Genomic DNA, 25,167 nt, shown 5'->3' with positions numbered 1-25,167 from the left:
AGCTCCTCCTATTCAGCACAGCTGAGGCTTGTTAAAAGATGTACGTGCTTATAGGACTACTTATTGACTGGAGGAACATTCAAGGATTATGTACAAGGCAGTTGTCTTTAAAGTAATGGCCGAGCCTTTTAAGGTTCTTCATGGGGACTAAGAGAATAAAGGAAGTAATATTCACCTTACTGATCTCCCACCTGTCCTTTTCTTCTACTTCCTTGTAACTTACAAACTAGCAATAACATCCTAAAATAGTCTACGGTAAATTGCTGGCTGTCAACGCCAGGTCACCATTGTCACATTTCCATGTTCCAACGTGGAAAAGACTACACTACTTCAGCCAGTGCTGAGCTTTAACGGTCACATATCCATTTCAGGATGTCATTGCTGGAGGCTGAGATACAGACATTGATAAGACACCAGGAAGAAGTGGCTGACAGGAAACTGCAAGATGATTTTACATTTTTTGGTGCTTCAACTTGACAGGTTTTTGTCCTGCATGAGGAAAATCCAACCATTAATTGTAAGACACTCTGTTTTCTGTTATTGTAGACATGGTGGTATTCAAGTTTCTGTTAGATCAGTCACAGGGTCAGACATTGGTTCATGAGGTGGCACCAGCACCTCTATTGGGAGTCACCAGAGACTACCTGTCTATTATATTATCTTTTACTGGGTGCTCTGGGATATTAGACTCTCAATGCCAGCTGCTAGTCTCTACAAGGAAAACTGTTTTCACTCAAGACGTGTATCATAGGCATCTCCCTCAGATGTAGAGATTGCCCTCCACTGTATTGAGGAGGGAAAAATTAGGAAAACAGCTGCCTGCAGATAACAGTTTATACTTCTTAAGAAGCATTTGGAGGCAGGGGCGTTGCTAGGGTGGTAAAAGATCTGGGGCATGCGTCCCAATGCATGTGTATCACACTTTCAGTAATGCCCCCTCCTGTACACAACCCCCTCACATGTGCTTGTGCCAATAACAACTTTACTGACGGTGTATACAGCTACAGAAACCGCAGGAGAAACCCCTACTTTTTCCCTCCAGTGACTGCTGGTGACGCATCCTCCATCTTCTCCATTAGACATCACCACATCTTTTGTTCCTCATTGTCCCTACATCTTGGACAGTGTTATCCTGCTGCTGCCCCCAACAATCTCCCCCAAATACTGTAAGGCTTGCATTTAAACACCAGGAGTTTGTTATCCATCACACTGGTATCACTAGAAACGCAAATGAGATCAAACCGAGGACTGTCCTAGTGCCACGTGTGAACATGCCCCAAGAAATGTCACCCACACAGCCCCCCAGTAACATGCCTCACACAGATACCCCCAGTAACGTGCTACACACAGCCCGCCAGTAACGTGTTACACACAGCCCCCCAGTAACATGCCCCACACAGATACTCCCAGTAACGTGCTACACACAGCCCCCCAGTAACGTGCTACACACAGCCCCCCAGTAACGTGCCCCACACAGATACCCCCAGTAATGTTCCCCACACAGCCACAAAGTAATGACCCCCATACATCTACCACCAGTAATGTCCGCCATACAACCCCCCCGAAATGTCCCCCATACAAACCCCCGGTATTGTTCCCCACAGCCTCCCAGTAATGTCCCCCACAGCTACCCCCAGTAATGTGCCCCCACACAGCTACCTTCAGTAGCTAATGTGTTCCCACACAGCTACCCCAGAAGCTAATGTGCCCCCACACAGCTACTTCCAGTAGGTAATGTGCCCCCACACAGCTACTCCCAGTAGGTAATGTGCCCCCACACAGCTACTCCCAGTAGGTAATGTGCCCCCACACAGCTACTCCCAGTAGGTAATGTGCCCCCACACAGCTACTCCCAGTAGGTAATGTGCCCCCACACAGCTACTCCCAGTAGGTAATGTGCCCCCACACAGCTACTCCCAGTAGCTAATGTGCCCCCACACAGCTACTCCCAGTAGGTAATGTACCCCCACACAGCTACTCCCAGTAGGTAATGTGTCCCCACACAGCTACTCCCAGTAGGTAATGTGCCCCCACACAGCTACTCCCAGTAGGTAATGTGCCCCCACACAGCTACTCCCAGTAGGTAATGTGCCCCCACACAGCTACTTCCAGTAGGTAATGTGCCCCCACACAGCTACTCCCAGTAGGTAATGTGCCCCCACACAGCTACTCCCAGTAGGTAATGTGCCCCCACACAGCTACTCCCAGTAGGTAATGTGCCCCCACACAGCTACTCCCAGTAGGTAATGTGCCCCCACACAGCTACTTCCAGTAGGTAATGTGCCCCCACACTGCTACTCCCAGTAGGTAATGTGCCCCCACACAGCTACTCCCAGTAGGTAATGTTCCCCCACACAGCTACTCCCAGTAGGTAATGTGCCCCCACACAGCTACTCCCAGTAGGTAATGTGCCCCCACACAGCTACTCCCAGTAGGTAATGTGCCCCCACACAGCTACACCCAGTAGGTAATGTGCCCCCACACAGCTACTCCCAGTAGGTAATGTTCCCCCACACAGCTACTCCCAGTAGGTAATGTGCCCCCACAAAACTACTCCCAGTAGGTAATGTGCCCCACCCAGCTACTCCCAGTAGCTAATGTGCCCCCACACAGCTACTCCCAGTAGGTAATGTGCCCCCACACAGCTACTCCCAGTAGGTAATGTGCCCCCACACAGCTACTTCCAGTAGGTAATGTGCCCCCACACAGCTACTCCCAGTAGGTAATGTGCCCCCACACAGCCCCCCCAGTACGTAATGTGCCCCCACACAGCCCCCCCCAGTAGGTAATGTTCCCCACACAGCCCCCCAGTAGGTAATGTGCCCCAACACAGCCCCCCCAGTAGATAATGTCCCCCACACAGCCCCCCCCCAGTAGATAATGTCCCCCACACAGCCCCCCCAGTAGGTAATGTCCCCCACACAGCTACCCCCAGTAAGTAATGTGCCCCCACACAGCTACCCCCAGTAAGTAATGTGCCCCCACACAGCCCCCCCAGTAGGTAATGTGCCCCCACACAGCGCCCCAGTAATGTCCTCACACAGCCCGCCCCCCAGTAGGTAATGTGCCACCACACAGCCCCCCCAGTAGGTAATGTGCTCCCACACAGGAGGATGCGCAGGGGAGATCCGGGGCTCCAGCCAAAAGATCAGGGGCACGAGCCCCGGATCTTTTGACCTAGCGATGCCCCTGCGTTGAGAGCATTGTTTTTTAGTGTAGCAAATCCCAACAGGTACCACACAAAGATATAGGGGCAAATTTACTTACCCGGTCCATTCGCGTTCCAGCGGCGGCTTCTCCGCTCTGGATTCGGGTCCGGCCGGGATTTAATAAGGTAGTTCTTCCGCCGTCCACCAGGTGGCGCTGCTGCGCTGGAAGTAAACTCATCGCGCCGGAATGCACCGAGCTGGACCAGGTGAAGGTAAGCGGTCCTTATGCGACACATTTTCGGTTTTTAAATGCGGCGGTTTTTCCGAATACGTCGGGTTTTCGTTCGGCCACGCCCCCCGATTTCCGTCGCGCGCATGCCAGCGCCGATGCGCCACAATCCGATCGCGTGCGCCAAAATCCCGGGGCAATTTAAGTACAAGCGGCGCAAAACGGAAATATTCGGGTAACACGTCGGGAAAACGCGAATCGGGCCCTTAATAAATGACCCCCATAGATTTCTTCTTCCTGCAATGGAACTAATCTATAGGTCAAATGAGTGGATAGTTTTGAAGATCCAAAATGATTGATAACATATTATGCTGCTTTACTTTAGATCAAATTGAATGCAAATGTGTTATGCCAGGCTATACTGAAAGTTTACAAGTTATATTATGCACTGTAGCTAACTGATTTATCAAAGTTCTAATATATAATCTCTATTACTCCCTCTAGCAAGTAGCAAGAATCTTACTATTTTACGTGTTGATTGAATGAATATGGATTTGTTTTGAACATCATTTTTAACCTATATAATAAAGTAAAAACAATTATGACATACCTATTTCGAGGATTAGGTCCAAGTCGCTGACAGGTCACAGTTGTAGTAGAATGTTTACCACCGTTGCCCAGCTCTTGCTTAACATCCCACTGTCTTGTGTCACTGATCTTTACATTTAGAATGTTAACCCCTTTCTTTACTTTGGCCCTGTTTTGAAGAAGGAAAAAAATATGTTGACTTGTATGTTGTTCGAGAAGCAACTTCAAGAGCAATTGTATGAAAAATATATTGACTGTATAATATATATATATATATACCTAAGTATACTTGTATATATACTACCTAAGTATCACAAAGAACCATGCATTATGCCCAAAAACAATAAATGCTAATTTTCAAAAACAATTTTCATATTTCGAAAATATTTTAAGGTAATTATTAGAGATGAGCGAGCACTAAAATGCTCGGGTACTCGTTATTCGAGACGAACTTTTCCCGATGCTCGAGTGCTCGTTTCGAGTAACGAGCCCCATTGAAGTCAATGGGAGACTCGAGCATTTTTCAAGGGGACCAAGGCTCTGCACAGGGAAGCTTGGCCAAACACCTGGGAACCTCAGAAAAGGATGGAAACACCACGGAAATGGACAGGAAACAGCTGGGGCAGCATGCATGGATGCCTCTGAGGCTGCTTAAATGCACCATTATGCCAAAATTATGGCCAACAGCATGGCCATGACAGAGTGACAGAATGAAGCTAGATAGCATCTAAAACATCCAATAATTGACCCTGACACTATAGGGGACGGCATGCAGAGGCAGCGGCAGCAGCGGAAGGCTAGAGAGTGGCATGGCGACATACCCTAAATGGACTCAGGCTTCAAACCAATGGGTAGCAGAGAGGAACCAAAGGAGGTGAGCAAGAAGCGCTCAAATAATATTGGTACATGATAAAAGTTTGCCAGTATATTTTGTGGATTACACAGCAGGGTGGCGACAAAGTTAACATGGAAGCCATGAAAACAATCCAAAATTCTGCCTGACACAGCTCGTTTGATAAGGGGACCATGTATGGAGGCAGTGAACTAGTAGTAGATTAAAGGTGCTGCAGTTAAAACTATGTTAGTTGGTTCTTGGCATGGAGCTGGCGCTCCGCTGCCAGGCGAGCTTTCGCCAATCCAAGCCCCTGTCTCTAGGCTACTCCCCAAACAGCACTTCTAAGAACCTTTCGGATAAGATCAAGTGTAGTAGCGTTCTTATAAGTTTGGGATATGGCGGGTGAGGGGAATGTAAACATCTGCGCAAGAAGCGCTGAAATAATATCCGTAAATGAAAAAAGTTTTCCAGTATATTTTGTGGCTTACACAGCAGGGTGGCGACAAAGTTAACAAGTTTGATGTGGAATGCCCTGCAATAGCTCTTGGGCGGTGTGCCTTTTATCACCTAGGCTCAGCAGTTTGAGCACCGCCTGCTGTCGCTAAGCAACGGCACTGCTGCTGTGCCTAGAGCTACCGACTGATGGCGCCATGCCCACGGATGGTAATTCGGAGGAGGAGGAGGTGGAGGAGGGGTGGGAGGATTTGGAGGTATAGTAGGCCTTTGAGACCTGGACCGAGGTAGGCCCCGCAATCCTCTGCGTCGGCAGTATATGACCAGCCCCAGGGTCAGACTCGGTCCCAGCCTGCACCAAGTTAAGTGTAGTAGCGTTCTTATAAGTTTGGGATATGGCGGGTGAGGGGAATGTAAACAGATGCGCAAGAAGCGCATGATGCGCATGGAGCTGGCGCTCCGCTGCTAGGCGAGCTTTCGCCAATCCAAGCCCCTGTCTCTAGGCTACTCCCCAAACAGCACTTCTAAGAACCTTTTGTATAAGATCAAGTGTAGTAGCGTTCTTATAAGTTTAGGATATGGCGGGTGAGGGGAATGTAAACAGATGCGCAAGAAGCGCTGAAATAATATCCGTAAATGGTAAAAGTTTGCCAGTGTATTTTGTGGATAACACAGCAGAGTGGCGAAAAAGTTAACAACTTTGATGTGGAATCCATGAAAACAACCCAAATTTCGGCCTGACAAACCTCGTTTGATAAAGGGACGATGTATGGAGGCAGCTATATGGACGACTTTTGGAGGTAGCAATGGAGACAACGTGTGGAGGCTGCTATGGAGACAATTCAATTTGGATAGTGCCTGTATGTGGCAGTCCAAAAAATGTTTCAAACCAGAGGAGCAGGTAGGTGGCCCTCCAGAAAAATGGAATAGATTGAGTGCCTGTATGTGGCAGTCCAAAAAATTTTTCAAACCAGAGGAGCAGGTAGGTGGCCCTCCAGAAAAATGGAATAGATTGAGTGCCTGTATGTGGCAGTCCAAAAAAGTTTTCAAACCAGAGGAGCAGGTAGGTGGCCCTCCAGAAAAATGGAATAGATTGAGTGCCTGTATGTGGCAGTCCAAAAAAGTTTTTAAACCAGAGGAGCAGGTAGGTGGCCCTCCAGAAAAATGGAATAGATTGAGTGCCTGTATGTGGCAGTCCAAAAAAGTTTTTAAACCAGAGGAGCAGGTAGGTGGCCCTCCAGAAAAATGGAATAGATTGAGTGCCTGTATGTGGCAGTCCCAAAAAATTGTTTAAAACAGAGGACCGGAAAGGTGGCCCTCCAGAAAAATTGAATAGATTGAGTGCCTGTATGTGGCACTCCCAAAAATTGTTTAAAACAGAGGACCGTGTCGGTGGCCCTCCAGAAAAATTAAATGCATAAAGTACTATACCTAGAGCCAGTGGGCCCTGTCAAAAAACAGCCAGTTTCCTCTGCTTTACTGTAGAAAGAGGAGGAGAAGGAGGAAAATGAGGAGGAGGAGGAGTGGATAAATTATTCAGGTTGAGCTTCCTTCACCTGCTGGAGATTTGAAATTAGGAGAAATCCATGCTTTATTCATCTTGATAAGCGTCAGCCTGTCAGCGCTGTCTGTCGACAGGCGTGTACGCTTATCGGTGATGATGCCACCAGCTGCACTGAAAACCCGCTCTGACAAGACGCTAGCGGCAGGGCAGGCAAGAACCTCCAAGGCGTAGAGCGCCAGTTCGTGCCACATGTCCAGCTTTGAAACCCAGTAGTTGTAGGGAGCTGTGTGATCATTTAGGACGATGGTATGGTCAGCTACGTACTCCCTCACCATCTTTCTGTAAAGATCAGCCCTACTCTGCCGAGACTGGGGACAGGTGACAGTGTCTTGCTGGGGTGACATAAAGCTGGCAAAAGCCTTGTAAAGCGTACCCTTGCCAGTGCTGGACAAGCTGCCTGCTCGCCTACTCTCCCTCGCTACTTGTCCCGCAGAACTACGCACTCTGCCACTAGTGCTGTCAGAAGGGAAATACTGTTTCAGCTTGTGCACCAGGGCCTGCTGGTATTCATGCATTCTCACACTCCTTTCCTCTCCAGGGATGAGAGTGGAAAGATTTTGCTTGTACCGTGGGTCCAGGAGAGTGAACACCCAGTAATCGGTGCTGGAATAAATTCTTTGAACGCGAGGGTCACGGGATAGGCAGCCTAGCATGAAATCTGCCATATGCGCCAGAGTACCAACGCGTAAGAATTCACTCCCCTCACTGGCCTGACTGTCCATTTCCTCCTCCTCCAACTCCTCCAACTCCTCTTCTTCTGCCCATACACGCTCAACAGTGTAGGACTCAACAATGGTCCCCTCTTGTGTCTCGCCAACATTCTCCTCCTCTTCCTCCTCATCCTCCTCCACTTCCACCTCCTCCGATATGCGCTGAGAAACAGACCTAAGGGTGCTTTGGCTATCAACAAGGGAATCTTCTTCCCCTGTCTCTTGTGAGGAGCGCAAAGCTTCCGACTTCATGCTGACCAGAGAGTTTTTCAACAGGCCAAGCAGCGGGATGGTGAGGCTGATGATGGCGGCATCGCCACTGACCATCTGTGTTGACTCCTCAAAGTTACTCAGCACCTGACAGATATCAGACATCCACGTCCACTCCTCATTGTAGACTTGAGGAAGCTGACTGACCTGACTACCAGTTCTGGTGGAAGTTGACATCTGGCAGTCTACAATCGCTCGGCGCTGCTGGTAAACTCTGGATAACATGGTCAGTGTTGAATTCCACCTCGTGGGCACGTCGCACAACAGTCGGTGAGCGGGCAGTTGGAGGCGGCGCTGCGCTGCCCTGAGAGTGGCAGCATCTGTGCTGGACTTCCTGAAATGCGCACAGATGCGGCGCACCTTCGTGAGCAAATCAGACAGATTGGGGTATGTCTTGAGGAAACGCTGAACTATCAGATTTAACACATGGGCCAGGCATGGCACATGTGTCAGTCTGCCGAGTTGCAGAGCCGCCACCAGGTTACGGCCGTTGTCACACACAACCATGCCTGGCTTCAGGTTCAGCGGTGCCAGCCACAGATCAGTCTGCGCCGTGATGCCCTGTAATAGTTCTTGGGCGGTGTGCCTTTTATCGCCTAGGCTCAGCAGTTTGAGCACCGCCTGCTGTCGCTTAGCGACGGCACTGCTGCTGTGCCTAGAGCTACCGACTGATGGCGCCATGCCCACGGATGGTCGTTCGGAGGAGGAGGTGGAGGAGGGGTGGGAGGAGGAGGAGGCATAGTAGGCCTCAAACACCTGGACCGAGGTAGGCCCCGCAATCCTCGGCGTCGGCAGTATATGACCAGCCGCAGGGTCACACTCGGTCCCAGCCTCCACCAAGTTAACCCAATGTGCCGTCAGAGATATATAGTGGCCCTGCCCGGCAGCACTCGTCCACGTGTCCGTGGTCAGGTGGACCTTGTCAGAAACGGCGTTGGTCAGGGCACGGATTATGTTGTCTGACACGTGCTGGTGCAGGGCTGGGACGGCACATCGGGAAAAGTAGTGGCGGCTGGGGACCGAATACCGAGGGGCGGCCGCCGCCATGAGGCTGCGAAAGGCCTCGGTCTCTACTAGCCTATAGGGCAGCATCTCCAGGCTTAGCAATCTGGAAATGTGCACATTAAGGGCTTGGGCGTGCGGGTGGGTTGCACTATATTTGCGTTTCCGCTCCAGCGTCTGGGGTATGGAGAGCTGAACGCTGGTGGATGCTGTGGAGGATCGTGGAGGTGACGATGGGGTTTTTGTGGCAGGGTCCTGGGCAGGGGGCTGACTATCAGCTGACACAGGGGAAGGAGCAGTGGTGTGCACGGCCAGAGGTGAACGCGCTTGTTGCCACTGAGTGGGGTGTTTAGCATTCATATGCCTGCGCATACTGGTGGTAGTTAAGCTAGTAGTGGTGGAACCCCTGCTGATCCTGGTTTGGCAAATGTGGCACACCACAGTCCGTCGGTCATCCGGTGTTTCCTTAAAGAACCTCCAGACTTCTGAAAATCTAGCCCTCGCCGCAGGAGCCCTCGCCACGGGAGCTTCACTAGTTGACACATTTGGCGCTGATGCACCAGCTCTGGCCCTGCCTCTCCGTCTGGCCCCACCACTGCCTCTTCCAACCTGTTCTGGTCGAGGACTCTCCTCCGTCTCAGAAGCACTGTGTTCACCCGGCCTCTCAACCCAGCTTGGGTCTGTCACCTCATCATCCTCCGATCCCTCAGTCTGCTCCCCCCTCGGACTTCCTGCCCTGACAACAACTTCCCCACTGTCTGACAACCGTGTCTCCTCATCGTCGGACACCTCTTTACACACTTCTTCCACTACGTCAACAAGGTCATCATCACCCACAGACTGCGACTGGTGGAAAACCTGGGCATCGGAAAATTGCTCATCAGCAACCGGACAAGTGGTTTGTGACTGTGGGAAGGGTCCAGAAAACAGTTCCTCAGAGTATGCCGGTTCAAATGCCAAATTTTCCTGGGAGGGGGCAGACTGGGGGGGAGGAGGCTGAGGTGCAGGAGCTGGAGGAGTGCCGATTTCGGTGACATGGGTGGACTGCGTGGAAGACTGACTGGTGGACAAATTGCTCGAAGCATTGTCGGCAATCCACGACATCACCTGTTCGCACTGTTCTGGCCTCAACAGTGCTCTACCACGATTCCCAGTAACTTCAGACATGAACCTAGGGAGTGTAGCTCTGCGGCGTTCCCCTGCTCCCTCATAAGCAGGTGGTGTCTCACCCCGCCCAGGACCACGGCCTCTGACCCCTGCAGTAGTTGGACGCCCACGTCCCCGCCCTCGTCCTCTACCCCTAGCCCTCGGGTTAAACATTTTGAAAATGAGAGTTATAACTTGTATTTTTTTTTTACCTTTTTTTTTTTTTTTGTTTTTTTTTTGTGTTTTTTAGTTTTTAAAACCAAACGATGCTATCCTATTGCTATGGCTATTTTCTAGCCAAGTATTACAGCACACTACTATGCCAGATGAGATGACGCTGAGTTATGAAAAAAATAAACGTAAAATAAAAAAGGAAATGGCAGACTGTGCCTAGTTGAAATACAACCCCGGGCCCTAATAAATTTTCCCACTTCGGTCTTTGCGATGGATATGTGCGTCACTAAAACACAGTGGTCGCAAGTCTGACTCCAAATTGCTCCCAATTTGATAGTAGATGCACTGCAGCAAGTACAGCCACCAGCAGATCAACCAGAAATCAAATATATATAACGCTACTGTAGGCGTAATTAAGACGTTTGTATTCTCCTATGGCTATTTTCTAGCCAAGTATTACAGCACACTACTATGCCAGATGAGATGACGCTGAGTTATGAAAAAAATAAACGTAAAATAAAAAGAAACTGGCAGACTGTGCCTAATTGAAATACAACCCCGGGCCCTAATAAATTTTCCCACTTCGGTCTTTGCGATGGATATGTGCGTCACTAAAACACAGTGGTCGCAAGTCTGACTCCAAATTGCTCCCAATTTGATAGTAGATGCACTGCAGCAAGTACAGCCACCAGCAGATCAACCAGAAATCAAATATATATAACGCTACTGTAGGCGTAATTAAGACGTTTGTATTCTCCTATGGCTATTTTCTAGCCAAGTATTACAGCACACTACTATGCCAGATGAGATGACGCTGAGTTATGAAAAAAATAAACGTAAAATAAAAAGAAACTGGCAGACTGTGCCTAATTGAAATACAACCCCGGGCCCTAATAAATTTTCCCACTTCGGTCTTTGCGATGGATATGTGCGTCACTAAAACACAGTGGTCGCAAGTCTGACTCCAAATTGCTCCCAATTTGATAGTAGATGCACTGCAGCAAGTACAGCCACCAGCAGATCAACCAGAAATCAAATATATATAACGCTACTGTAGGCGTAATTAAGACGTTTGTATTCTCCTATGGCTATTTTCTAGCCAAGTATTACAGCACACTACTATGCCAGATGAGATGACGCTGAGTTATGAAAAAAATAAACGTAAAATAAAAAGAAACTGGCAGACTGTGCCTAATTCTACTCAAACCCCTAATAAATTTTCCCACTTTGGTGTTTGAGGTGGATATGTGTGTCACTAAGAGCTAAACACAACGGTAGCAAGTCCCCCTGCTAATTCCTCACAATATGGTACTAGCTGCAAATAAAAAAAAAAAAAAATTATAACGTTATTGTAGCCCTAAGAAGGGCTGTTGGGTTCTTTTAGAATCACTCCTGCCTAACAGTAAGCTAATAGAACACCCTAACGCTTTCCCTGAGCAGCAGCAGCTCTCTCCCTAGCGGCATCCAGACAGAGAATGATCCGAGCAGCGCGGGCAGCGGCTAGTCTATCCCAGGGTCACCTGATCTGGCCAGCCAACCACTGCTATCTACGTGTAAGGGTACCACGTCATGCTGGGTGGAGTGCAGAGTCTCCTGGCTTGTGATTGGCTCTGTTTCTGGCCGCCAAAAAGCAAAACGGCGGGAGCTGCCATTTTCTCGAGCGGGCGAAATACTCGTCCGAGCAACGAGCAGTTACGAGTACGCTAATGCTCGATCGAGCATCAAGCTCGGACGAGTATGTTCGCTCATCTCTAGTAATTATAAACACAGTAATTACATGGGAATTATTAACTTGATAGCAAATACACTACATACAATGTTTTACATTGTGATTATACACAATCCTCTGTTATACATTTATTGGTTTTTTTGGAGCATCAAAAAATATTGGTACAAATAAATAATGGCTTACTGGCAGAGAAACCAAATCTCTCTCTCCGCAACAGTTTTCTACAACCCGTATGTTACTTTGAAGTGTCATGTTGTTAAATAGGTGGGAAGCAGGATGGACGGAGTTTGTGCTTGCATTTACCAAGAGACCAGAGTACTGTACTATACGAGCACTGTAGCACCGGCGGTGTGAGGGGGCGGGGGTTGTATTCTTGTTTTTGTTATTCATGCCCTCCTTCCTTCTAAAATCAACTTTTAAAATTATGATAATAAATTTGAAGGGTTCTTGGGGTGGTTAACATAGACACTCCATCTGTGCCCTCAGTACTTCCCCCACTTTCTGATTGTGTAATACGACTGCATCAGAGGAAGTTTCAGCACACAGTGGGTGGGGTAAGTGCTCCTGCACAGTGTAAAAGCTTAGAAAATCTGCAGTACGAAGGGGCTTTGGTAATCCACCCAGAGCCCTTCAGCCTCATTAACATCATTCTAAAAGTTTATTTTTGAAGGAAGGAGGCCATGGGTAACAAATTTAAAATATTTCACAGTCATGGTGTCTGGATCTAAGTGCCCGTGGTTTAATTTTCATGGTAGATTTCCTTGGTGTACTGTAGATGCCAATAAAGGTGAAGCATGCAGGGAGGATGTAGGTCGGCATCACAGTTTTTCTGGTTCCCCAAACTAGCTGTTTAAATAACTGCTCTGGGAAAATGAAATGAATTCCATCTATGTGCATACCCCTATTTCCAAGGCATGGCATCGGTCATTTAGGTTTTCCAATATTGCATTGTGTTCTTCAAAGAAAGTCCGGACGCACATTTTCTGTTTTCCAGTGATTGTCATTTAAGAGAAAAATCTTAATCTTTATCTTTCTGCAAATCAGCCGCTGGAAGAAGGGTATGTTGTGCATTGCTACCCTAGAATTGATGGGTGCAGATATTTGGAAAATGTAAAATGTGCCGTTCCTACTTGGTGGTGATTTAGTCTCCCTCAAATGTAATTTCTAAAGATGTCTTTAAATATTATTCTTTTAAATAATGATTTTGCAGTAAAGTTTTACATTTCATTTCCAATGTGTTCAGTATACATATCCTGTAACATGATGGAACAAAGGGCATTCAAAATAATAAATATGCTACATAAATGAGCATCATGTGCATTAAATGACATCTCCTGGGATATGTACAGACTACAGTGCTTTTCTGCCTGCACTTGACCAGCCACATACATATTAACCGTTTGCTCCGAGCATACACAATCATTTGGACAGCCTTTGGTGAGCAGCAGTATATGTAAAACAATGCAAATTCTAGATATTTACATGGATGCACTGAAAACAGCACAAGGGCTAAAATGCTTGACCTTCTCCTCTGTATAATGCAGCTCTATAAATAGGAAATGAACAGGTGATCATTGTCGAGGATACAGCAGCTCATTCAGTTATTGGGAACATGTTTTCTTTTTCTTTTATAAAAAAGGGAAATATTCATTTTGTGAACTCACTGTGATGACTTGAAAGCATCCGACCCCCTAGTCAGATAAGAGGGAACGGATATAATTGTCACCGAGCTGCCCACTGGCAGCCCTTTATACAAGGTTTTAACAACTGTCAAAGCCAATGACTGCCTATTGTGCAACCGCTTTCAGAATAAGTATTTTATCCTTAAAGGGGTTGTTAGACACTGGATTTGAAAAAAAAAAGCAGGTTATACACTTTTTCAGAACTTTTTCTTATCCCTGTTTAATGTTGGCAGCGAAATGTGCACAACACTGGGTAGTCATTGGTTGTGTTGTTTTTGTGATATGAAGCAACCCCTAGGCTAGCAGTATGAGATCAGATATGCGTTCCCTAAGTCAGGGGTGTCAAAAACTCATTTTTGTCGAGGGCAAACTAATGGTTTTCTTCAAAGAGTAGATTGCAATGCTACTACAGTGCTACTATCTGGCCCTATGTTTATGACACTGCATGTTAAAATCTAAAGCTGGCTTTAATTCCTATAGGACAGTGATGGCAAACCTTTTAGACACATAGTGCCCAAAGTACAACCAAACCCCACATATTTTTCGCAAAGTGCCGATGCGACAATTAAAGCAGTAACTTATTACTCCCTGCTCTGTCACAGGATTAGATTGTATAGGACCCTGAGGACACCAATACAGTAGAAAGAAGGAGAAAAAGCTTTGGCTATCATTGTAGCTTCCTTCTAGGGTCCTAGGCTGCCTGGGACTGCAAGAGGCCTTGAGTCCTGTCTGGCGAACTCTGCCCTGGGATGATGGCACCCGTGCCAAAGGTTCGCCACCACTGCTATAGGAGCTTGAGACCACATAAAATGAGTTGTAGTGCCAGATACAGATCCAGTGTCTTCTGTCAGACATTAGATGAATATTGATTTTTTATTAAATTTTAATTAAGTTTTATTAAGATTTCCAATGTACGTGTAAAAATCATATCACTAACAGACAATACACTGGCTAAATGGAAACCAGAAGGATACCCTAAAGATAGATATTTCAAAAATGTGGTGTGAGCCTAGTCAAATAGGGAAAAGCTATCTTCCTGGCCTTTTGAGAGCAAACATCCTTTTGTCAGTCTTTCAGGAATTTTTTATAAACCTCTCCTGTAGATTATCCCCTGGAAACAGAATTTCATGCATATGGACAAAATTTTAGGTCATGTGCACAAATATTCAGCACGGGGGCACACATTTTTATTCCATATGGACAATGAGCTGGTAAGAACTAGACTAGATGCAGAACATTTAAAGGTAATATAACACCAGTGTGGAGCGCTTTTAACCTAATCACACTTACATGTTGGAATGTGGATGCTGAAAAAAGATTTGTTCATCATTTATCCCACACAGGCTTTGTTTCAAAGAAAAATCAGTTTTGAAAATATGTAGATTTGCCTCAGGGGCTCCAATGTATGTCACAGGAAACCTTTATAGCTTTGTCTGCTGCCTCTGCTCAGCACTCGACACTAAAGTACGGGCTCTGCCTAACAATAAAGCCAGTGCCATTTAAATCACTGCTGCCTCCGATGACGTCATTGGGAGCAAAGACCCTCCACAAAATTTTACTGCCAGTGTGTGCGACTGCAGCAATTTAAATTCTGCTGGCAACTTTGCCAGCAGCATTTAAACACCTGGAACCGAACCCCCACCAGTTACACACATGATCGGTGCTTACATGGATAGCTGGTGCCCTGGTGGGGGTCCGGTTCCAAGTTCAGTACACTTAAATTGATTATTAAAAAAAAAAAAATAGAATATTAATGGCTCAACTCATCACTAGTCAGAATAAATTACAAAATATCAGATTATATAATATAATCTAATGAGGAGACCATCATTAAGCTTTATATCTTCTTAACTTCATTCATAAAACCAAATGATGGTGGAAAATGGTAATGGTAATTTTTAAAGTATAGATTGATTTTGCAGAAAAACTTTTTGGTTTGATTAAAGCAAATCTCTTCCTAATAACCTGAGAAGTCTGATCCTTCCTAGAATGTGTTAAAAATGAGACTGTGCTAAACATATTGGTTTATTTTATTAACAATTACAGATTAGGTTATTGCTGGTGTGACATGAAAAGCAGCCCTAGTCTGCAGAAATGTTGGATACCCCATGGATAATAGAATGTTTATTTTTAAGGGGTGATGCTGATTTGCTGTACAGAAAGTACAAACTGCTTTACTTTGCAGAAGTCTTAAACTGGAAGAATAGCTCTGGATGTGTCACAGCTGGTATTTTCCATCTGCTCCTCTACAGACGGTTTCTATTTTGTCTCAGATTTATAGGCTTGAGCTGCCTGGTTGGGTTTGAAGCACTGCTTTAAACAAAATTGCACTCAAACCAAAAGGTTTTGTTTTGTTCTAATGCCTTTAATGCCTTAATCTCATCATAAAGTCTTGGCTCTGCTCTATTAAGAAAAACTCATATGCTTCTAAGTCAGTGGCTTAGTAGGAAAAATGATGGTCGGTTTTCTTCATATTTCAGACACAATTACCAGGAGGGTCAGCCAACTCATTTAAAGTGTCCTCATTGTCATGGGGCATTCCTATAGGAGCCCTAGCCTTAGTGTTTTCTCTCGTGGGGCAGATGCCTCCTCCTTAACATTTCTATTGTATTGTTCCTCCACGCTAGCAATCGCTGACCAATGAAGGTCGCATAGGAGAAAATATTACACAAATTCTTGGGATTGCTTCATCCTTTTTTTATATGTAAGTTTAAAGAAAATCTACCATCAAAATCAAGCATGATACTCATAGTTCCAGGTACTTTGACTGTTAAAGTCTTCTTATGTTTGTTATCTATGGCCTATTTCCTTCTAAAAACAACTATGTTGTTCTAAAATTATGCTAATTCGCCTGAATAGCTGCAGGTTCTCAGGCCACTTATTAGAAGAACATGTTTCAACCAACCATTTACTCTTTGCCTCCTGCCAGGGTAACCTAGCAGTAGCAGGAAGACCTGCTTCTGCTCATTAAAACAGCCTGTGAATCTACAGCCCTGAGGGGATCTAGAAACACCCAACAGAGACCTGCAGACTCATAACAATAATTATAAAAGTTGATTTTAGAAGGAAGGAGACCATGCAGGGCCGGCTCCAGGTTTCAGTAGGCCCCTGGGCGACAGAACCTCAGGGGGCCCCTTTGCAGTGAACTCACGTGGCAGCATTTAAAATTCAGAAACTAAAACAGTCTCCTGTTTCCTAAAATATTCCCTAATTTATCATCCCAAACAGCCGTATCACGGAAAGGGCAGTTTTGAGGTCATTTAACCAACAGGACAAGCCTAAAACTTTGTGCCCCTCTGCCAAGTAATAAAACTGAAGCTTCTACTCATAATACACCCCTCAGCTGCTGCGGAACCTCATAATACACCCCTCAGCTGCTGCGGAACCTCATAATACACCCCTCAGCTGCTGCGGAACCTCATAATACACCCCTCATAATACAGATCACTGCTGCTGCCTAACATCATAATACACACTTCAGCTGCTTCAATACATCACAATACCAGTTCAGCTGCTGCAGAACCTCCTAATACACATCACTGCTGAAACAGAAGCCTCTCTCCTTCTCATGTACATACAAACCAACAGGCAGTCACACATGCAGCAAAACATATAGAGCCAGTCACACATGCAGCAAGACATATACAGGCAGTCACACATGCAGCAAGACATATACAGGCAGTCACACATGCAGCAAGACATATACAGGCAGTCACACATGCAGCAAGACATATACAGGCAGTCACACATGCAGCAAGACATATACAGGCAGTCACACATGCAGCAAGACATATACAGGCAGTCACACATGCAGCAAGACATATAGAGGCAGTCACACATGCAGCAAGACATATAGAGGCAGTCACACATGCAGCAAGACATATAGAGGCAGTCACACATGCAGCAAGACATATACAGGCAGTCACACATGCAGCAAGACATATACAGGCAGTCACACATGCAGCAAGACATATACAGGCAGTCACACATGCAGCAAGACATATACAGGCAGTCACACATGCAGCAAGACATATACAGGCAGTCACACATGCAGCAAGACATATACAGGCAGTCACACATGCAGCAAGTATAGCTACATACAGACAAGCATGGAGGCAAACACATCATCACACATACCATACACTCACTATATACACATCCATACATGTGACATACCATCACACACCCTGTGGTGTCTGCAGCAGCCCTGGCATCACACAGAGGAGTCTTCAGGCTTCTCCTCCTCCTCCTCCTCCATCTCTTCGTCCCGATCTCTAAGCTGCCAGATCTCTGCTATACTGCAGCTCCGTGTGAAGAAGAGATGGGGGAAGGGTGGGTTAACCTATTATGTGCTGTATCTCACAGGCTGCTCAGCAGCCTCTAACTCTCCTGTGCCTTGTCCAAGTGAGGGAGGAACAGTGCAGGGCACAGGACACTTCCTCAGTCAAAACAGGAAGTGAAGATGTTCACAGCGTGTGTGGGCCCCCGGCAGCTCTCTGGGCCCCGGCACTTGCCCAGGTACGCCGGGTGCTGGAGCCGGGCCTGAGACCATGGATAACATATATAAGAAGATAACAGCAGTCACAGTGCCTGGATCTGAAAGTAAGTTTGTCATGCTTGATTTTGATGGTAGACTTCCTTGAAGGAGTAGAATCCTACCAGTACCCCCAACTTAGGAGGGTCATCATGTGAAGGAATGGTGCGCAGTTACCCTAGTGTGTTAGGCTACCCAAACCCCTTGTCAGGAGGGAGGGAATGATTTGCACCCAGATTTGTTACTTTTTGAGAAGATACATGTCATAAAGTCTGTAGCAAGTTAGATGCAGTGAAACGTGGCATTGGGTAGTCACCAAAAATGCACAAATTGGCAGATGCGACATCTGTAAGATATTGATAAGTGAGAAAACTAGCAACAATAATAAATTGCCCCAAATGAGATTAATTTTACATCTGGCCTCAGCTAACAAATAAATAGAGATGAGCGAACATGCTCGTCCGAGCTTGATGCTCGGTCGAGCATTAGGGTACTCGAAACTGCTCGTTGCTCGGACGAATACTTCGCCCGCTCGAGAAAATGGCAGCTCCCGCCGTTTTGCTTTTTGGCGGCCAGAAACAGAGCCAATCACAAGCCAGGAGACTCTGCACTCCACCCAGCATGACGTGGTACCCTTACACGTCGATAGCAGTGGTTGGCTGGCCAGATCAGGTGACCCTGGGATAGACTAGCCGCTGCCCGCGCTGCTCGGATCATTCTGTGTCTGGATGCCGCTAGGGAGAGAGCTGCTGCTGGTCAGGGAAAGCGTTAGGGTGTTCTATTAGCTTACTGTTAGGCAGGAGTGATTCTCAAAGAACCCAACAGCCCTTCTTAGGGCTACAATAACGTTCTACTTTTTTTATTTTAATTTGCATCTAGTACCATTTTGTGAGGAATTAGCAGGGGGACTTGCTACCGTTGTGTTTAGCTCTTAGTGGCACACATATCCATAGCAAAGACCGAAGTGGGAAAATTTAGTAGGGGTTGGATTTCAATTAGGCACTAACTCAGTGTCATCTCATCTGGCATAGTAGTGTGCTTTGATACTTGGCTAGAAAATAGCCATAGGAGAATACAAAGAGCTTACTTACGCATACAGTAGCGTTCTATATATTTGATTTCTGGTTGATCTGCTGGTGGCTGTACTTTCTGCAGTGCATGTACTAGCCAATTCTGAGCAATTTGTAGTGAGACTTGCGACCGCTGTGTTCTGCGCTTAGTGACGCACATATCCATAGCAAAGACCGAAGTGGGAAAATTTAGTAGGGGTTGGATTTCAATTAGGCACTAACTCAGTGTCATCTCATCTGGCATAGTAGTGTGCTTTCATACTTGGCTAGAAAATAGCCATAGGAGAATACAAAGAGCTTACTTACGCATACAGTAGCGTTCTATATATTTGATTTCTGGTTGATCTGCTGGTGGCTGTACTTTCTGCAGTGCATGTACTAGCCAATTCTGAGCAATTTGTAGTGAGACTTGCGACCGCTGTGTTCTGCGCTTAGTGACGCACATATCCATAGCAAAGACCGAAGTGGGAAAATTTAGTAGGGGTTGGATTTCAATTAGGCACTAACTCAGTGTCATCTCATCTGGCATAGTAGTGTGCTTTGATACTTGGCTAGAAAATAGCCATAGGAGAATACAAAGAGCTTACTTACGCATACAGTAGCGTTCTATATATTTGATTTCTGGTTGATCTGCTGGTGGCTGTACTTTCTGCAGTGCATGTACTAGCCAATTCTGAGCAATTTGTAGTGAGACTTGCGACCGCTGTGTTCTGCGCTTAGTGACGCACATATCCATAGCAAAGACCGAAGTGGGAAAATTTAGTAGGGGTTGGATTTCAATTAGGCACTAACTCAGTGTCATCTCATCTGGCATAGTAGTGTGCTTTGATACTTGGCTAGAAAATAGCCATAGGAGAATACAAAGAGCTTACTTACGCATACAGTAGCGTTCTATATATTTGATTTCTGGTTGATCTGCTGGTGGCTGTACTTTCTGCAGTGCATGTACTAGCCAATTCTGAGCAATTTGTAGTGAGACTTGCGACCGCTGTGTTCTGCGCTTAGTGACGCACATATCCATAGCAAAGACCGAAGTGGGAAAATTTAGTAGGGGTTGGATTTCAATTAGGCACTAACTCAGTGTCATCTCATCTGGCATAGTAGTGTGCTTTGATACTTGGCTAGAAAATAGCCATAGGAGAATACAAAGAGCTTACTTACGCATACAGTAGCGTTCTATATATTTGATTTCTGGTTGATCTGCTGGTGGCTGTACTTTCTGCAGTGCATGTACTAGCCAATTCTGAGATATTTGTAGTGAGACTTGCGACCGCTGTGTTCTGCGCTTAGTGACGCACATATCCATAGCAAAGACCGAAGTGGGAAAATTTAGTAGGGGTTGGATTTCAATTAGGCACTAACTCAGTGTCATCTCATCTGGCATAGTAGTGTGCTTTGATACTTGGCTAGAAAATAGCCATAGCAATAGGATAGCATTGTTTGGTTTTAAAAACTCAAAAAAAAACAAAAAACACAAAAAAAAAAAAAAACACAAAAAAAAACAAAAAAAAGTAAAAAAAAAAATAAAGTTATAACTCTCATTTTAAAAATGTTTAACCCGAGGGCTAGGGGTAGAGGACGAGGGCGGGGACGTGGGCGTCCAACTACTGCAGGGGTCAGAGGCCGTGGTCCTGGGCGGGGTGAGACACCACCTGCTGATGAGGGAGCAGGGGAACGCCGCAGAGCTACACTCCCTAGGTTCATGTCTGAAGTTACTGGGACTCGTGGTAGAGCACTGTTGAGGCCAGAACAGTGCGAACAGGTGATGTCGTGGATTGCTGACAATGCTTCGAGCAATTTGTCCACCACCAGTCAGTCTTCCACGCAGTCCACCCATGTCACCGAAATCGCCACTCCTCCAGCTCCTGCACCTCAGCCTCCTCCCCCCCAGTCTGCCCCCTCCCAGGAAAATTTGGCATTTGAACCGGCATACTCTGAGGAACTGTTTTCTGGACCCTTCCCACAGTCACAAACCACTTGTCCGGTTGCTGCTGAGCAATTTTCCGATGCCCAGGTTTTCCAACAGTCACAGTCTGTGGGTGATGATGACCTTCTTGACGTAGTGGAAGTGTGTAAAGAGGTGTCCGACGATGAGGAGACACGGTTGTCAGACAGTGGGGAAGTTGTTGTCAGGGCAGGAAGTCCGAGGGGGGAGCAGACTGAGGGATCGGAGGATGATGAGGTGACAGACCCAAGCTGGGTTGAGAGGCCGGGTGAACACAGTGCTTCTGAGACGGAGGAGAGTCCTCGACCAGAACAGGTTGGAAGAGGCAGTGGTGGGGCCAGACGGAGAGGCAGGGCCAGAGCTGGTGCATCAGCGCCAAATGTGTCAACTAGTGAAGCTCCCGTGGCGAGGGCTCCTGCGGCGAGGGCTAGATCTTCAGAAGTCTGGAGGTTCTTTAAGGAAACACCGGATGACCGACGGACTGTGGTGTGCAACATTTGCCAAACCAGGCTCAGCAGGTGTTCCACCACTACTAGCTTAACTACCACCAGTATGCGCAGGCATATGAATGCTAAACACCCCACTCAGTGGCAACAAGCCCGTTCACCTCCGGCCGTGCACACCACTGCTCCTTCCCCTGTGTCAGCTGCTAGTCAGCCCCCTGCCCAGGACCCTGCCACAAAAACCCCATCGTCGCCTCCACGATCCTCCACAGCATCCACCAGCGTTCAGCTCTCCATACCCCAGACGCTGGAGCGGAAACGCAAATATAGTGCAACCCACCCGCACGCCCAAGCCCTTAATGTGCACATCTCCAGATTGCTTAGCCTGGAGATGCTGCCCTATAGGCTAGTAGAGACCGAGGCCTTTCGCAACCTCATGGCGGCGGCCGCCCCTCGGTATTCGGTCCCCAGCCGCCACTACTTTTCCCGATGTGCCGTCCCAGCCCTGCACCAGCACGTGTCAGACAACATCATCCGTGCCCTGACCAACGCCGTTTCTGACAAGGTCCACCTGACCACGGACACGTGGACGAGTGCTGCCGGGCAGGGCCACTATATATCGCTGACGGCACATTGGGTTAACTTGGTGGAGGCTGGGACCGAGTCTGACACTGGGGCTGCTCATATACTGCCGACGCCGAGGATTGCGGGGCCTACCTCGGTCCAGGTGTTTCAGCCCTACTATGCCTCCTCCTCCTCCCACCCCTCCTCCACCTCCTCCTCCGAACTACCATCCGTGGGCACGGCGCCATCAGTCGGTAGCTCTAGGCACAGCAGCAGTGCCGTCGCTAAGCGACAGCAGGCGGTGCTCAAACTGCTGAGCCTAGGCGACAAAAGGCACACCGCCCAAGAGCTATTACAGGGCATCACGGCGCAGACTGATCTGTGGCTGGCACCGCTGAACCTCAAGCCGGGAATGGTTGTGTGTGACAACGGCCGTAACCTGGTGGCGGCTCTGCAACTCGGCAGACTGACACATGTGCCATGCCTGGCCCATGTGTTAAATCTGATAGTTCAGCGTTTCCTCAAGACATACCCCAATCTGTCTGATTTGCTCACGAAGGTGCGCCGCATCTGTGCGCATTTCAGGAAGTCCAGCCCAGATGCTGCCACTCTCAGGGCAGCGCAGCGCCGCCTCCAACTGCCCGCTCACCGACTGTTGTGCGACGTGCCCACGAGGTGGAATTCAACACTGACCATGTTATCCAGAGTTTACCAGCAGCGCAGAGCGATTGTAGACTGCCAGATGTCAACTTCCACCAGAACTGGTAGTCAGGTCAGTCAGCTTCCTCAAGTCTACAATGAGGAGTGGACGTGGATGTCTGATATCTGTCAGGTGCTGAGTAACTTTGAGGAGTCAACACAGATGGTCAGTGGCGATGCCGCCATCATCAGCCTCACCATCCCGCTGCTTGGCCTGTTGAAAAACTCTCTGGTCAGCATGAAGTCGGAAGCTTTGCGCTCGTCACAAGAGACAGGGGAAGAATATTCCCTTGTTGATAGCCAAAGCACCCTCAGGTCTGTTTCTCAGCGCATATCGGAGGAGGTGGAGGTGGAGGAGGATGAGGAGGAAGAGGAGGAGAATGTTGGTGAGACACAAGAGGGGACCATTGTTGAGTCCTTTACTGTTCAGCGTGTATGGGCAGAAGAAGAGGAGTTGGAGGAGTTGGAGGAGGAGGAAATGGACAGTCAGGCCAGTGAGGGGAGTGAATTCTTACGCGTTGGTACTCTGGCACATATGGCAGATTTCATGCTAGGCTGCCTATCCCGTGACCCTCGCGTTCAAAGAATTTATTCCAGCACCGATTACTGGGTGTTCACTCTCCTGGACCCACGGTACAAGCAAAATCTTTCCACTCTCATCCCTGCAGAGGAAAGGAGTGTGAGAATGCATGAATACCAGCAGGCCCTGGTGCACAAGCTGAAACAGTATTTCCCTTCTGACAGCGCTAGCGGCAGAGTGCGTAGTTCTGCGGGACAAGTAGCGAGGGAGAGTAGGCGAGCAGGCAGCTTGTCCAGCACTGGCAAGGGTACGCTTTACAAGGCTTTTGCCAGCTTTATGTCACCCCAGCAAGACACTGTCACCTGTCCCCAGTCTCGGCAGAGTAGGGCTGATCTTTACAGAAAGATGGTGAGGGAGTACGTAGCTGACCATACCATCGTCCTAAATGATCACACAGCTCCCTACAACTACTGGGTTTCAAAGCTGGACATGTGGCACGAACTGGCGCTGTACGCCTTGGAGGTTCTTGCCTGCCCTGCCGCTAGCGTCTTGTCCGAGCGGGTTTTCAGTGCAGCTGGTGGCATCATCACCGATAAGCGTACACGCCTGTCGACTGACAGCGCTGACAGGCTGACGCTTATTAAAATGAATAAAGGCTGGATTTCTCAGAATTTCCAATCTCCACCAGGTGAAGGAAGCTCAACCTGAATAATTGATCCACTCCTCCTCCTCCTCATTTTCCTCCTTCTCCTCCTCTTTGTACAGTAAAGCAGAGGAAAATGGCTATTTTTTGACAGGGCCCACTGGCTCTTGCTATAGTACTTCATGCATTTAATTTTTCTGGAGGGCCACCTACCCGGTCCTCTGTTTGAAACAATTTTTGTGAGTGCCACATACAGGCACTCAATCTATTCCATTTTACTGCAGGGCCACCTACCTGCTCCTCTGGTTTGAAACATTTTTGGGACTGCCACATACAGGCACTCAATCTATTCCATTTTACTGGAGGGCCACCTACCTGCTCCTCTGGTTTGAAAAATTTTTGGGACTGCCACATACAGGCACTCAATCTATTCCATTTTACTGCAGGGCCACCTACCTGCTCCTCTGGTTTGAAACATTTTTGGGACTGCCACATACAGGCACTCAATCTATTCCATTTTACTGGAGGGCCACCTACCTGCTCCTCTGGTTTGAAAAATTTTTGGGACTGCCACATACAGGCACTCAATCTATTCCATTTTACTGCAGGGCCACCTACCTGCTCCTCTGGTTTGAAACATTTTTGGGACTGCCACATACAGGCACTCAATCTATTCCATTTTACTGGAGGGCCACCTACCTGCTCCTCTGGTTTGAAAAATTTTTGGGACTGCCACATACAGGCACTCAATCTATTCCATTTTACTGCAGGGCCACCTACCTGCTCCTCTGGTTTGAAACATTTTTGGGACTGCCACATACAGGCACTCAATCTATTCCATTTTACTGGAGGGCCACCTACCTGCTCCTCTGGTTTGAAAAATGTTTGGGACTGCCACATACAGGCACTATCCAAATTAAATTGTCTCCATAGCAGCCTCCACACGTTGTCTCCATTGCTACCTCCAAAAGTCGTCCATATAGCTGCCTCCATACATCGTCCCTTTATCAAACGAGGTGTGTCAGGCAGAAATTTGGGTTGTTTTCATGGATTCCACATCAAAGTTGTTAACTTTGTCGCCACCCTGCTGTGTTATCCACAAAATATACTGGCAAACTTTTACCATTTAGGGATATTATTTCAGCGCTTCTTGCGCATCTGTTTACATTCCCCTCACCCGGCATATCCTAAACTTATAAGAACGCTACTACACTTGAT

The 25,167-nt window shown here is 47.4% G+C and overlaps 1 protein-coding gene across 1 annotated transcript in view; it reads right to left on the bottom strand.

Moving 5' to 3' along the window:
• TMEM132C (transmembrane protein 132C) overlaps window positions 1-25,167 on the bottom strand; it is a 382,503-nt gene that overhangs the window by 173,987 nt on the left and 183,349 nt on the right. Inside the window, exon 3 of the mRNA XM_072144366.1 lies at window positions 3,989-4,135. Coding sequence (XP_072000467.1) covers window positions 3,989-4,135 — 147 coding nt within the window. The remainder of the gene's footprint in view (window positions 1-3,988; window positions 4,136-25,167) is intronic.

This window comes from Engystomops pustulosus, chromosome 1 (genome assembly GCF_040894005.1).
Source record: "Engystomops pustulosus chromosome 1, aEngPut4.maternal, whole genome shotgun sequence".
Classification (NCBI taxonomy): Eukaryota; Metazoa; Chordata; class Amphibia; order Anura; family Leptodactylidae; genus Engystomops; species Engystomops pustulosus.
This window is presented reverse-complemented; position numbering and strand designations above follow the sequence as displayed.